The 17,155-nt window shown below is 43.3% G+C and overlaps 1 protein-coding gene across 2 annotated transcripts in view; it reads left to right on the plus strand.

Annotated features, from left to right (window-relative positions):
- The first annotated feature begins 559 nt into the window (after positions 1–559).
- The window catches only part of LOC139765013 (uncharacterized), a 166,347-nt gene continuing 149,751 nt past the window's right edge, over positions 560–17,155 (plus strand). For both annotated transcript variants that reach the window (XM_071692080.1, XM_071692081.1), the window contains exon 1: positions 560–1,618. In XM_071692080.1, the coding sequence (XP_071548181.1) occupies positions 1,552–1,618 (67 nt within the window). In that variant the 5' untranslated portion in view covers positions 560–1,551. The remainder of the gene's footprint in view (positions 1,619–17,155) is intronic.

The following is a 17,155-nucleotide window of genomic DNA, read 5'->3' on the forward strand; positions in this document are numbered from 1 at the left end:
TCATGAAGCGAGTCTTTCAAGATATCAATAACTGTCACTGTCGGCCTTCTGCCTTAGTGAGGACATTATATCCACACTCATCTCCTATGTAGAGCCTCTCGTGTGTAGTGTGAGGAAAGCCTCATCCTCGGTCTACGGGTGTATGAGGGTGTCAGTGCAGGGAGGGAGGGGTGGGACGGGGGTGTGTAGAGCGTCGCTGTCTACGTCATTTACTCGGCCACCTCCAGCAAGAACCCAATTTCATGAATGAAAGTTTCCGCTGTGACCTCACCCACGCTCCACCTTGTGTCCCTCCGACGGCCTCATTGGTCGAGAGTGAGAGTGACGTCATCGGCAGGGAGGCCTGTAATACGTGTTTCAGTAACGCACCCGCCTCACCAGGATTCGTAGCCGGATGGAGTCCAGGTGTAATGTGTCAGTCACGCGTTCGTCGTGCGTTCGAGGGGCGTGCGTGAGGTAGAGGCGATCACGTAGGGATGATAACAGGTGTTAATGATAAGGGAGGTGAGGAGCATGGCAGTGTGTGGCGGCAGGTAGCGGCCGGGTATATATTGGCTAGAGTAGTGGAGGGCGTACACAGACCCCCACCAGACGAGCGGGCGAGAGGTGAACCACCGGACGCGCGCTACCACACGTGCTCCTCCGCCTCCTCCTCCTCCTCCTGCTCCACTGAACCACGCCACGCCGTCACTCCCACTCGATGATGGAGCAACAAGTTTTATAAATGATATAACCTTAGGAAAAAAAAATATTTCGAAACTACAACAACAACAAAAAAGTTTGTGCTCATACTTTGCGTAACTTTTGGTCGTTCGTCTGTAAGTGACTAAGATCGAGGAGACGGACACACTTTGATTCCCCCCCCTTTTTTTGTTTCAATGTTTGTCTCTTAGCCTCCTGCCAAATAGCTCAGGGTAAGGTGCTTTGTACGCAAGACAGTATAAATCATCTCTCAGAAACACTCGGCCCGTCAGGAGACCGCTAATCGTTCGCAAACAACCATAAGAAAGTCTGTGACGCGCGCGTGCTAAGGCAAGACTGGACGACGGAATAAGTCTGGGAGTGGGCAGCAGGTGGCTGGAAGCAGAGTGCAGAGGTCCTCGCTAGTGGGGGGAAAGGACGGTGCAGAGGAGGTGCTGCTGCTGCTGCTGCTGCTCACTGTTGCTTGACGCAGACGGTGGCGCAGGCGGCGAGGGTGGTGCGTCCTCCCACACACTCCCCCGCCAGGAGCAACACAATGGTCTAGCTGCCCACCGCTCCACCCCCACACCTCTGTACACTGGCCTCCTCTCACCCCGTCATTTTCTCTTCCCCCCTCCCTCTCTCCTCGGCCTCCCTCGTCCAACTGTAGACTATTAAGGCTTTCACAGGGGAGAGTGAAGAGACAGGGACGTCCTCAACAGCCTCCAGCAGGTCCCCTAACAAGTTGGACAATATACTCTCACCTGGCGGCAGGTGTAGCCACACTGTACAACCAAGTACGGAGTGAGACAGTTGTGGTAAACACCTGTCGGGCGTGGTAGGGTGCGGGTGGCGCCGCCCGAGGCCAGCATGAAGGGCCTCCCGCTCAGCAAGTGTGTGCTCCTCGCCCTCACACTTCTCATACCCGCAAGACACGGTAAGTACACTTGCCTCCAGTGTCCTGGCCCAGTGAGGCCTCCTTTCACTCCCCCTACACTCACCATCACTTAACATATTTCTTCCCCAACGATACATCCATTTGGCACAATACATATGAAACCATTAATGAATATTAATTGTTGTATAAACTGTGGTCGCTAATGCACTGTCCTCAAGAGAATAAAACCAATACTGTTCAATTACCTGAGCTGGGATGAGTGGTTCATCTATTTGCTCATCGTAATATCAACTTTTAATTTGCCAATCATAAGTTAGAAGTTTAAATTATCCCCAAGATAATTAGTCCCAAATTCGGAAGGCTTTTATAATCAAATCCCAACTTGTTGAAACGGCCTCAGGCAGGATTACCGAGGCAAACTTTCTGTTATGAGCAGCCACACAACACTTAAAAAGGAACGTTACAATTACGAGTCATTGCTTGTGGTGGCGGGAGACTGCTCTCGGGGGAGCCTGGGCAGGAAGACAGTGGGTGGAATTGGGGAGTGATGACTAAGGTCCCAGACCCCTTGCCCCGGGATCTAGGCCCAGCTCCCCAGAGGTTGGGGACCTCTTCCCTAAGGTCTGAGACCTGTTTCCCGGCGGCTGGGACCTCTTCCCAGGAGACTGGGATCTTTTTGCAGAGGTTGGGACTTTTTTTTTTTTGAAGGGTCTGGAACCTTTATTTTTTTCCTAGGGTTTAGGGATTGTTCTTCAGAGCTTCGGACCCATTTCCTTAGGTCTGGGACATGTTCCTTGGGTTTGAATCCCTTTCCCAAAAGTATGGGACTTGTTCCCAACTGTTTGGGATTTCATCCCAGGGTCAGAGACCTGAATCAAGGTCTGTGTCCTATTCCCCTGGGGTCTGGGAGGGACCCGTTCCCCTAGGCATCTGGGGAAGACATATTCTCTAGTGGTCTAAGACCCGTTTCCCTTAGGGTCTGGGAAGGACATGTTCCCCAGTGGTCTAGGTCATGTCCCCCTAAGGGTCTGGGAAGGACATATATACTCCCTAGTGGTCTAGGATCCGTTCCCCTAGGGGTCTGGGAAGGACATATTCCCCAGTGGTCTAGGATCCGTTCCCCTATGGGTCTGGGAAGGATATGTTCCCCAGTGGTGTAGGTCTTGTCTGTCTCTAAGGGTATGACGGTAGGGAGGAGGGTCACGGTTTGAGGGATGCACTATAAATACTCCACAATGGTTGAGCCTCTTCCGTGTGCCGCCCACAGCCCGGCTCATCTCATTAGACACTCGACCGTAGTGAACCTTGTCCTCTCAGCTGAGGAGGAGCCACGGCCGTCGACTCTCGCGTATATCATATTATGAACGGACTAGTGTGATCGTCGAATCATCATCATCATCATATATATATATATATATATATATATATATATATATATATATATATATATATATATATATATATATATATATATATATACATATATATATATATATATATATATATATATATATATATATATATATATATATATATATATATATATATATATATATATATATATATATATATGGGAACTTATCGTGTTTCATTTCCCGATGGACCCATAGAAATATATATATATATATATATATATATATATATATATATATATATATATATATATATATATATATATATATATATATATATATATATATACATATATATATATATATATATATATATATATATATATATATATATATATATGAAATCGCAGTTTGGCAGTTCATATGACTCCATTTAACGAGTACTTTTCACACGCGCTGCACTTCATGTTCCTCGAAAACAATGCGTCTCCTCAGGTACAAGCAATGCACCACACAGTTACAGGAGGGATCAGTGTGTGTTGGTGTTGGGGTTTAAGAACTCTATAAATTGTTTGCACCTGATGAGGCGGATGGTCTCCGTGAAACATGTAGTGCTGCATGTGTGAAAAGAACCGAACTGCGATCTCACCTTCATACACTATCACCGACTAATGAAACGCGATGAAAGTTCCCAAGTGCACTTTCGTGTAATAATCACATCATCGGGGGGAGATACAAGAAAGAAATATACATCTTGGTATATTCAATAAGAAGGAGCCATATCATTTACACTGACAACCCCCTCATCCTGCACATGAGACTCGTATTGATTGGCCATATTGTCTCCGCATGATGGAGAGAAAAGACATCACCCAGCCAGGAGCTGTTGCACGTAATTACGTTATTATGCCCGACGAAGCAGCTCTGTAGGGTCGCGCGAGGCGCCAGCAGACGTCAGGTGATTGTAATCATCTTAGCTTAAGATCAGCGATCGCCAAAGCCAGAGTCCTCCTCCTCCTCCTCCTCCTCCTCCTCCTTCTCCTCCTCCTCCTTCTCCTACTCCTTCTCCCATATGGATTGGCCAGCTATTAAGGCGGGAATCACACACAGGACTTAGCTCCATAGTGCACTTCCATAAGGAGGAAATGGTCTCTATATTCGAAGGGAATGCGGGCGGGTTTGTTCTCCCGCTGGTAAGGGAAACGCAAGGAAGAAGATATCTCCATAGCACCCGACACACCGAGAGATCTTGAAGAAAGAATTATATCAAACTTTAAAAATGAACTGACTCACAGGGAAGAGAACATGGGAGATAAATATATTTATCTTTCATTAGTTATTTCGAGATGATTAGTAGGTGACGAGGCCACGACCCGGTGAAAGCCCACTCACACGCCACCATCTGTGTACCTCCCTAGCGGCGGCCGTGTTGGATGCAGTGGCCTAGATAGATTGGTGTTCGGCGGGAACCAAGTATGATGTTGGGATTTAAATAACTTTTGGGACTTAAATAACTGTATTAAGTACTGGCAGCACCTGATGATGAGGGGGACTGTCTCTGCGAAACATGTCGTGCCACACGTAGAGAAAAATTACATGTTAGATATAATTGTATGAACTCCTACTACTGAAGTGCGATTTCACCGTCTTACTATCATTACGGACAAGTGTGATCATCATCTCTCTCTCTCTCTCTCTCTCTCTCTCTCTCTCTCTCTCTCTCTCTCTCTATATATATATATATATATATATATATATATATATATATATATATATATATATATATATATATGTGTGTGTGTGTGTGTGTGTGTGTGTGTGTGTGTGTGTGCGTGTGTGTGTGTGTGTGTTCATGTTCGCCATTTCCTGCGTTATTGACGTATTGCCAAAAGTAAACGAAGATAGGGCGTCATTCGTTCTCATCCTCTCTATAGTTGTTATGTATCTTCTATCAAAATCTCAGCTCCTTATCCACATCCAGGCCTTATAGACTTTCCGTGGTTTCCCCTAACTGTTACATCAGCCCTGGATCAGCCTATTAACAGACATGTCGTCCCATGTATAGCACATAGCTCCAATTCGCTCTCAATTCCATGCATTCCTCCCGCCCTCCTCCTACATGTTCAGACTCCCAGACCTTTGGAACATCTAACACTCCTTCATCCCATCTCATCCTTGGTTTCTCCTCATCCTTGTTCCATACGCATCCTACATGTACATCCTCCTAGTCATCCTCTCCTCACTCATCCTTCCAATATGTCTGAAACATCTCACCAAACCCTCTTGGGCGCTCTCATCCACGCTTCTCTTCCTACCGCGCAGTTCTCTTGCTCTACCATTTCTTCTTCGATCAATCCACCTCACACCACATGATGTCAGCAGACGTTTCATTTCCCACACATTCACCATATGTTCTTGACGTTTTTGCCTCAAGCCTACGATTCGCATACATACAGCCCCCAGTCCGGACTACTATACCCTCTAACAAACCAACTTTGCTCTTAAGAATAGTGAATTATCTTTCCACACATTTCTAAATGCGCCCTATGGCTCGATTCAATTCGCATATATATATATATATATATATATATATATATATATATATATATATATATATATATATATATATATATATATATATATATAGGGTTGAGGGTCAAGTCAATTGGGAGGTGAGTTTGAATGGAGAAAAACTGGAGGAAGTGAAGTGTTTTAGATATCTGGGAGTGGATCTGGCAGCGGATGGAACCATGGAAGCGGAAGTGGATCATAGGGTGGGGGAGGGGGCGAAAATCCTGGGGGCCTTGAAGAATGTGTGGAAGTCGAGAACATTATCTCGGAAAGCAAAAATGGGTATGTTTGAAGGAATAGTGGTTCCAACAATGTTGTATGGTTGCGAGGCGTGGGCTATGGATAGAGTTGTGCGCAGGAGGATAGATGTGCTGGAAATGAGATGTTTGAGGACAATGTGTGGTGTGAGGTGGTTTGATCGAGTGAGTAACGTAAGGGTAAGAGAGAAGTGTGGAAATAAAAAGAGCGTGGTTGAGAGAGCAGAAGAGGGTGTTTTGAAGTGGTTTGGGCACATGGAGAGGATGAGTGAGGAAAGATTGACCAAGAGGATATATGTGTCGGAGGTGGAGGGAACAAGGAGAAGAGGGAGACCAAATTGGAGGTGGAAAGATGGAGTGAAAAAGATTTTGTGTGATCGGGGCCTGAACATGCAGGAGGGTGAAAGGAGGGCAAGGAATAGAGTGAATTGGAGCGATGTGGTATACCGGGGTTGACGTGCTGTCAGTGGATTGGAGCAGGGCATGTGAAGCGTTTGGGGTAAACCATGGAAAGCTGTGTAGGTATGTATATTTGCGTGTGTGGACGTATGTATATACATGTGTATGGGGGGGGGGGCCATTTCTTTCGTCTGTTTCCTTGCGCTACCTCGCAAACGCGGGAGACAGCGACAAAGTATAAAAAAAAAAAAAAAAAATATGTTATTTATATATACTATTTATATACTATATATGATATTTATATATATATACTATTTGCCATTTTCCTCGAGGTAGCGTTGAGAACAGAGGCCTGAGCCTTTCAGGGAATATCCTCACCTGGTCCCCTTCTCTGTTCCTTCCTGTGAAAAATTAAAAACGAGAGGGGAGGATTTCCAGCCACCCGCTCCCTCCCCTTTTAGTCGCCTTCTAAGACACGCAGGGAATACGTGGGAAGTAAATTTTTCTCCCCTATCCCCAGGGATATATATATATATATATATATATATAAGAATAAGTAGGGCAGAGGGGACTGTCGAGTCTTAGTCGTGTTACGTATACAGCATCTACGGTACACATCATCATCACGTCCTGTATACAATCATGACCTCTGCTGTGTCAGGTATACTGCCATGGTTTACACCAGCACCTCCTACTGTCAAACCCACTGCTGCGTCGCGTATACTGCATTGGTATACACCAGTAGTTTACGCTCACGCAGTGGCAGCATCAGTCAACCACTGAATTAAAGACAGACTATTTTTCAAGTGGTATGTCTATCTGGGGGAGAGAAGGGGATTGCACCTCTTTTCAAATCATTGCTGGTGATTAAGTTCCCTTTATAAGGTAACATAATATACTTCAAAGCAATGTTATATAAATCAACGCCAACATTTAAGAAAATATGCCATTAGTGCAAAGTTTTACAAAACGGCAGCAAAATCGAAAAGGGAAATTATGCTATAAATCCTGTTAAGTTATAAAATGTAAATGAGGTAAAGAACTTGAGAGTAATAATCCGTGATAAGTAAGTAGTGTACAAAGGCAGTAATAATCCGTGATAACTTAAGTAAGTAGTGTACAGAGGCAAAAATAATCCGTGATAACTTAAGTAAGTAGTGTACAGAGGCAGTAATGATCCTTGATATCTTAAGTAAGTAGTGTACAGAGGCAGTAATAATCCCTGATAACTTAAGTAAGTAGTGTAAAGAGGCAGTAATAATCCATGATAACTTAAGTAAGTAGTGTAAAGAGGCAGTAATAATCCCTGATAACTTAAGTAAGTAGTGTAAAGAGGCAGTAATAATCCTTGATAACTTAAGTAAGTAGTGTACAGAGGCGGTAATAATCCTTGATAACTTAAGTAAGTAGTGTACAGAGGCGGTAATAATCCTTGATAACTTAAGTAAGTAATGTAGAGAGGCAATAATAATCCCTGATAACTTAAGTAAGCAGTGTACAGAGGCGGTAATAATCCTTGATAACTTAAGTAAGTAATGTAGAGAGGCAATAATAATCCCTGATAACTTAAGTAAGTAGTGTAAAGAGGCAGTAAAATGGGCAGACCAAATGTAATTTCATGTTTCGGGAAATTACCCTCTCTCATTAAATCTCGCTGGTGCGTCTCCATCTTGAGTGTTAAGGTACAGTGTCGAGCTACCAAGATGATTCCCGGCCTGAACAACAAATCCTATGAGAACCGACTAAACGAATTAAGTTTACTCACTTAGAAAACAGAAGGTTAAGAGGTGATCTAATACAGCTCGATCTGACAAGCTAGTGAAAGAAAGATTCATCTGGCATCACTTGTGGTAATGGATATCAACTCGCGGGAAAACGTTTTCCCTCGAATAAGGCAAAGTACTTTTTCCTCATCAAGATCACTAACACATGGAATGATCTACCAGTGAGAGTATTTGAAAGCAGATAGATAGATAGATACGTATAGATAGATAGATAGATACGCATAACCGGACGCTTGCTAAATATTTCGCTTCAAATCCACGACTTGACTATATTTGCACCTCCTTACCCACACGATGAGTTTACAGGTCTTTCTCTGAAAAATCAGTATGTCTCTCTACTTCTACCACATTTATTCACGTATTCCTGTTCTCTTCCACTATCAAGAACAGTCTCGGTAGGATCCAGTGGTCTGTTGCTGCTTGTATTCAGTTGTATTCATTAGTATTCGGTTAAGTCATGCTAGGCAGCAGAGATAAAGGTTATGGCGGGTCCTCAAGGAATGCGGGAGTGAGGCAGGTTTGATGCCGGAGGTGAGCGCCCGACGCTCCCCACGCCTCCCCAAACATTCGGCCTTCCTTCCTGTGGTCTCCGTTAGATCCGGGGGCGTGTGGCTCCTCCCTGAACACCAGGCTACAAGCCTCAGGGGTCAGCGGAGGCGTGTGGCTCCTCCCTGAACACTAAACCACACGCTCAAAGTGCTGACGGAGGCGTGTGGCTCCTCCCTGAGCACCAGGCCACACGCCTCAGGTGCTGACAGAGAAGTGTGGCTCCACCCTGAGCACCAGGCCACACGCCTCGTTCGCCTTAGATGCCGACAGAAGTGTGTGGCTCCTCCCTGAACACCAGGCCACACGCCTCAGTTGCCGACAGAGGCGTGTGGCTCCTCCCTGAGCACCAGGCCACACGCCTCAGATGCCGACAGAGGCGTGTGGCTCCTCCCTGAACACCAGGCCACACGCCTCAGATGCCGACAGAGGCGTGTGGCTCCTCCCTGAGCACCAGGCTACAAGACTCAGGTGCTGTCGGAGGCTTGTGGCTCCTCCCTAAGGACTTGGCCACACGCTTCAGGTGCTGACGGAGGCGTATGGCTCCTCCCTGAGCACCAGGCCACACGCCTCCGTCGTCCGGGAAAACGTGTGTTCATTCAAACGCGTAAACAAACTTCGACAGACAAAATGAATCTAGCATTCTTGCGGAGAGGTTCTATGATCTAGGAAACTTGATGATATTGAACAGTCTGATAACACCTGAGGGCGTGGAGGTGGGACGATTCCATTTTCAAGATCTTAACACAATAGCTTTCAACACCTCAGCTTCCCTGAGCACATCCGTCGAACCATGGCGCGCTCTCGGGGCGACGTACATATAGGAAATGGAGACGATGGAGGTATTGACACGTCTCACACCCCCGACCTCTCCTGTAAATTGCCTTCCAAAATTACATTTTTGTGACGCGATACACACACGCTTGTTTTAGTTCTACCACCGCAATGCCTCCATTAAGATGAGTTGACGGCAAATTTCAACGACAAGGTTCAGTTTACAACACACTTCACCAGTAAGGTTCAGTTTACGACACACTTCACCAGTAAGGATAGGTTTACGACACACTTCACCGGTAAGGTTCAGTTTACAACACACTTCACCAGTAAGGTTCAGTTTACGACATACTTCACCAGTAAGGATCGGTTTACGACACACTTCACCGGTAAGGATCGGTTTACGACACACTTCACCGGTAAGGTTCAGTTTACGACACACCTCACCAGTACGGTTCAGTTTACGTCACACCACCAATAAAGTTCAACTTACGACACACTTCACCTAAGGTTCAACTTACGAAACACTTCACCACTGAAGTTCAGTTTACGACAATCTTCACCATTAAGGTTCAGTTTACGACACACCAAACTGCTTCATTTGGGTGAACTTACGTCACATAGCAATTCCACCACTATGGGCTTACGACACATCAAGTTCCTCTTTTTGAGTAAGATTACGACACACAGGGCTTCAGCAGAGTCCTTTTACGACACCCTAAGAATCTGGCGGGACTGACTTACAACACTGACCAAAACGTACAGGATGTTACAGTAAATCAGCTCAGACAACGTCCTCGTGCTGGGACATTACTAACTCTTGACCTTTGACCTGACCCTTTAACAGGTTAGGTCAAAGGCTAGGTCATCATGTTGAATGGGTCGTACCACTGTGCTCAAGGGTTGTACCACATCGTGTTCAAGGGTCGTACCACCGTGCTACAGGGTTGTACCACATCGTGTTCAAGGGTCGTACCAGATAGTGTTCAAGGGTCGTAACACCGTGCTACAGGGTTGTACCACATCGTGTTCAAGGGTCGTACCAGATCGTGTTCAAGGGTCGTACAAAGTCGTGTTCAAGGGTCGTACCACTGCGCTACAGGGTCGTACCAAATTGTGTTCAAGGGTCATACCAGATCGTGTTCAAGGGTCGTACCACTGCGCTACAGGGTCGTACCAAACTGTGTTCAAGGGTCGTACCAGATCGTGTTCAAGGGTCGTACCACTGCGCTACAGGGTCGTACCAAATTGTGTTCAAGGGTCGTACCAGATCGTGTTCAAGGGTCGTACCACTGTGCTACAGGGTCGTATCATCGTACACTTTATCCCAAGACATAACGACTGTGTCACAGATAAAGTCAGGCAAAATGTCACAGGGCCAGCCATACACAGACTGACACTGACGAGGGTAACAGTTTACCAAGACTACACCAGAATAGCTCAGTGTGGACCAAGAGGACTATATATGGACCAGGAGGATTATATATGGACCAGTAGTATTATATATGGACCAGTAGTATTATATATGGACCAGGAGGATTATATATGGACCAGGAGGATTATATATGGAACAGGATGATTATATATGGACCAGGAGGATAACATATGGACCAGGAGGATTATATATGGACCAGTAGTATTATATATGGACCAGGATGATTATATATGGACCAGGAGGATTATATATGGACAAGGAGGATTATATATGGACCAGGAGGATTATATATGGACCAGTAGTATTATATATGGACCAGGATGATTATATATGGACCAGGAGGATTATATATGAACCAGGAGGATTATATATGGAACAGGATGATTATATATGGGCCAGGAGGACAACATATGGACCAGGAGGATTATATATGGAACAGGATGATTGTGTAAGGTCCAGGATAACACAGTATGGGCCAGGATTACGGTGTATGGACCAGGATCATACATTACAGACCAAGAGGACAGCGTATGGACCAGAATGATACAGTATGGACCCTCACAACACAGCATGGACCGTAATAACACATTATGGGTTAGGATAGCACAATATGGACCAATATGGTGGCCAAGTCAACTGTCTATGGACTGTATATAGTGTACAGGTGAATATAAAAACTAGATATAGGTGCTACAGTCGAGAAACCGATAATCTGTTGTTAAAAAACATTTTTGAGGTGGATAATGTTTAGCACTGGTGTATCTTGTGTGTGTGTGTGTGTGTGTGTGTGTGTGTGTGTGTGTGTGTGTGTGTGTGTGTGTGTGTGTGTGTGTGTGTGTGTGTGTGCAAAAAGGGCCTTACACTTGCACACCCACTGAAGCGACAACATTCGTTTGATATCCGAACATCAGACACACACGTCAACCCTCTCCTGCTGGCTTCTGCGGCGTGTTCACGAACTTGCTGGGGAAAAGAATACGGAAGAAAAATCATTCGTCGCTCTTAACTCCAGCAGGTTGGTGCTGTGGCCCCGGGGACCATACAGGTGGTTCATATCATCTCTCTTAACTTTCCCCCTCCAGTGTGTGTGTGTGTGTGTGTGTGTGTGTGTGTGTGTGTGTGTGTGTGTGTCTTCTCTCCCCGTCCCCGTATTTCCCCCCAACTCTTCATTCCGGCACCATTGTTGACGCACTTCTTTCAGACTTTCTCCAGCAGTTTTATTTGTTTCCTCGGGTGAGGAGAGAACCTCCCCCTGGTGATGCATACTCGAACTTGGGTCAAACTTGCGTCGTAAATATCTGGCTGAACATCTGCCTGTCTGTGTAGCTGAAGGTAATTTTGACACACTGGTATATGGCTCGCCTCCCCTCCTCAACCTTCGACTGGTAATTTTCTGGTCACAAGTTAGGCATTTGTTTCTCTAGACACTTTCTCTCTCTTCCGTTCAAATATCGACATATATATTATACCGACCCAGGACCCCGCTCACAGTGGGGTCCTACCCCAGTGCCACCTATACGAGGGTTCCTGAAACATGGTTCCGCGGCTGCGCTATATTCAGTAACAGGGAAAGAGGGTCTCATTATTCTTTTTGAGGCGAGACGTTCTTTGACGAGACTGTAATGTTACGTCAAATGATGATGACACAGCCGTGGGAAGACTGACTCTGTACCTGCCATGTAACCTTGTACAGAGGTAGAGTCCCGTTACACATATAATATATATATATATATATATATATATATATATATATATATATATATATATATATATATATATATATATATATATATATATATTGTGTGTGTGTGTGTGTGTGTGTGTGTGTGTGTGTGTGTGTGTATGCGTATGTGTGTGGGTTGGGCCATTCTTGCGTCTGTTTCCTTGCGCTACCTCGCTAACGCAGGAGACAGCGACTAAGTGTAATAAAAAAGAATAATACATCTAGTTGTTTATTTCTATAAAATTCAGATGATCAAGAAGGACAGGGAGACGAGCAACTGACACAACCTTAAACACAACTTGCAAGATTTTTCTTCCTTCGGTAATCCTGCTAACTTGGAAATCACCTGAGCCCTACCACCTGCTGGACGATGGTGTTAACCACCAGTTCACACATTACGAGGCAGGGATGACCATGTACCACGAGTGATATAATGATCCGCCAAATCCACTGCGTAGAGACGTGATTCTCACACTCACTGATGCCATCATCTGTTCGTGCTGTACGGGCAGGGGAGCTGGTACACTCGTGGGACTCCTATCTCTTGAATGTGTTCTTCTGTCATACAACTTCTTCAGTTCATGTATGTCGTCTGTGGTACATCTGCCGAACACGCCACAACAATATCTCGTCAGCCAATCACCGTCTAGTTTACATAGCGAAGTTAACGCTCGTGAAGCCGCGAGCATAACGATAAATTGAAAATGGAATGAGGTTGGATCCATGGAAATATATTGCGAATCCAATAGTTTTAATTTCCCTTCAGATGCTGGTAGGGACGACAGAAAAAAAAAGAATAGAAATTGGGGATCAACGTAAGACTATAAGGTGAGAAGACTTTCCTAAGAACTCGATTATATATACAAATAACAATCTATGATAATACGTTTCCAAAGGACGAGAAGGTTGTGAGGTGTGCCAAGGAATATACAGTGTCTCCTCTTCGCCCATGTCTAGCAAGGGAAAGACAAAGTCTGCCGATGTCCAGCCGAAATGTTAACAAATACATAATATGGTTTCCCTTCAGTCTACACACCAGAACAGTTCTGTATACCAAGGCTCTTCTGGTGGACTGAAGTCGTTTCAGTTTTAGAGTTTGGTCAGCGCTCTGATGGGGAGGTCGTGGCGAGGGGGGCCAGTCCCTTTACCTAGTGTGACGTATACAATCACACCACAGGAAACTCGTGGTGTGACACGTGTAACACATTATATCATGTAACGGATACTTGTCAATACGCCTCACATCCCTGTAACTTAAATCATTACATCTTATCAATTATAGACAAAATGATAATATCATATTAGTAGCTGTTACTTGCCACCGATCTACTGTCTAATCGCTATCTACATTCAGAGGAAACTTCACTATATCGGCTATCCTCGGATCTATCTTGTTTACTTCGTTGTATTTGGAACATTTCATAAATTCCCTTCATGTACGTAAAGTACATCCTGGGCAATACAAGTGTTACGGGATGTCTCTCTGTCACCACGGACCTACTGTACGTGGCAGTGCGTCCTGCTGATGTTACAAGAAATGTCCGTCATCACGGACCCTCCTGGTAAGGGAAGGTAGTGTGTCATAACATGGTCACTGGAAACACTCTCATCATCCTCCCACCCTCCTCACTTCCACCTTCCACACTTCCACCTTCCACACTTCCACCCTCCACACGCCTCCAGGGGGACAAATTCATCCTCTGCGAAGCATTAACAGTGATCATTACAACCTTGCAGATGTAACCCTGGTCCTCACCGAGTCTGATGTAAATATGTTATATAAAGGATTGTAAACATATGCCGGGCACACCGCTCCCTAACAAAAAAATTAAGCGACTATGTATGTTATCATAATGATGAGACTAAACCTAACAACTACAGTTTATTATAATCATTATCATTATTATTATTTTTATTATCATTATTATTCTATTATTGTTACTATTATCATTATTATTATTTTTTTTTTTTTTTTTTTTTTGTCTCCCGCGTTTGCGAGGTAGCGCAAGGAAACAGACGAAAGAAATGGCCCAACCCCCCATACACATGTACATACACACGTCCACACACGCAAATATACATACCTACACAGCTTTCCATGGTTTACCCCAGACGCTTCACATGCCTTGATTCAATCCACTGACAGCACGTCAACCCCTGTATACCACATCGCTCCAATTCACTCTATTCCTTGCCCTCCTTTCACCCTCCTGCATGTTCAGGCCCCGATCACACAAAATCTTTTTCACTCCATCTTTCCACCTCCAATTTGGTCTCCCTCTTCTCCTCGTTCCCTCCACCTCCGACACATATATCCTCTTGGTCAATCTTTCCTCACTCATTCTCTCCATGTGCCCAAACCATTTCAAAACACCCTCTTCTGCTCTCTCAACCACGCTCTTTTTATTTCCACACATCTCTCTTACCCTTACGTTACTTACTCGATCAAACCACCTCACACCACACATTTTCCTTAAACATCTCATTTCCAGCACATCCATCCTCCTGCGCACATCTCTATCCATAGCCCACGCCTCGCAACCATACAACATTGTTGGAACCACTATTCCTTCAAACATACCCATTTTTGCTTTCCGAGATAATGTTCTCGACTTCCACACATTTTTCAAGGCTCCCAAAATTTTCGCCCCCTCCCCCACCCTATGATCCACTTCCGCTTCCATGGTTCCATCCGCTGACAGATCCACTCCCAGATATCTAAAACACTTCACTTCCTCCAGTTTTTCTCCATTCAAACTCACCTCCCAATTAACTTTATTATTATCTTTATTATTATTATCATTATTATTATTATTATTATTATTATTATTATTATTATTATCATTATTATTATTATTATCATTATTATTATTATTATCATCATTATTATTACTATTATTATTATTATTGTTATCATTATCACTATTATCATTATTATCAATTATCATTATTATAATTATTATCATTGTTATTATCATTATTATTATCATTATTATTATTATTATTATTATTATTATTATTATTATTATTATTATTATTATTATTATCATTATTATTATTATTATTATTATTATTATTATTATTATTATTATTATTATTATCATTATTATTATTATTATCATTATTATTATCATTATTATTTTTATCATTATATTATTATCATTATTATTATCATTATCATCATCATTATTATCATTACTATCATTATTATTATCATTATCATCATCATTTACTATAATTATCATAATTATCCTCATTATTATCGTTATTATAATCATTAATATTATTATTATTATTATTATTGTTATTATTATTATTGATATATATCAGTATTATTATAATCATCATAATTATTACTTTTATCATCATTTATATAGTGGTGATCATAAAAATGAAGCATTCATGATAAGGATAACGAAGAAAGTAATGACAAAACACCGAGAGAACCATCACTGATGACAATAGGAAAAATGCCCAGTGACTTAAATGATACTGACAGTAATCAGAAAACTGTTACAAAGGATCACAAAGAACAATATATCATTGAAACCTGTATTTGGTTGGGACACTATATGCTTAACACTGGTAAGAAGCATAGGAAGCTTTAACATTGAGAAGAAGCTATAACAAGCCTTAACACTGGTAAGAAGCCATAACAAGCCTTAACACTGGTAAGAAGCCATAACAAGCCTTAACACTGGTAAGAAGCCATAACAAGCCTTAACACTGGTAAGAAGCCATAACCAGCTTTAACACTGGTAAGAAGCCATAACAAGCCTTAACACTGGTAAGAAACCATAACAAGCCTTAACACTGGTAAGAAGCCATAACAAGCTTTAACACTGGTAAGAAGCCATAACAAGCCTTAACACTGGTAAGAAGCCATAACGAGCCTTAACATTGGTGAAAAGCCATAACAAGATTCAATTCTGATGAGAAACCATAACGAACCTTAAAACTAGTGAAAAATCCTAAGCCTTAACACTGGAGAGTAGCCATAACAGGCCTGAACACTGGAGAGTAGCCATAACAAACCTGAAGACTGGAGAGTAGCCATAAAAAGCTTCACCACTGGTGAGAAGCCATAACAAGCCTCAACACCGGTAAGAAGCCAAAACAAGTCTGGTAAGAAATCATGACACTGGTGAGAAGCAATAAAGACCGAGACAAACACTAGCGTTAATGGTGAGAAGCCATAACAAGATTTAACTCTGGTGAGAAGCCATAACAAACCTTAATAGTGCTGAAAAAAGCATAATAAACCTTAACACTAGAGAGTAGCCATAACAAGCCAGAACAATGGAGAGTATCCATAACAAGCCTCACCACTGGTGAGAAGCCATAACAAGTTTTAACACTGGTAAGAAACCATAACACTGGTGAGAAGTCATAAAGACCGAGTCAAACGCAACAAACCCTGATACTGGTGAGAAGCCATAAAGACCGAGACAAACGCAACAAACCTTGATACTGGTGAGAAGCCATAACAAGACTTAACTCTGGTGAAAAGCCATAAGACATCCGAACTCTGGTGAGAATCCATAATAAGCCTTAATACTGGAGAGAAGCCATAACAAGCTTTAACACTGGTGAGTGGCCATAACGAGCCTCAACATTAGTGAAAACTCATAAGCGTTAACACTAGTGAGAAACCAAAACATTGGTGAGAATCCATAAAGACCGAGACCTGACACAACAAGCCTTAACACTGGTGAGAAGCCATAAAGCCCAAGGC

Source organism: Panulirus ornatus, chromosome 52, assembly GCF_036320965.1.
Source record: "Panulirus ornatus isolate Po-2019 chromosome 52, ASM3632096v1, whole genome shotgun sequence".
In the NCBI taxonomy this organism is placed as follows: Eukaryota; Metazoa; Arthropoda; class Malacostraca; order Decapoda; family Palinuridae; genus Panulirus; species Panulirus ornatus.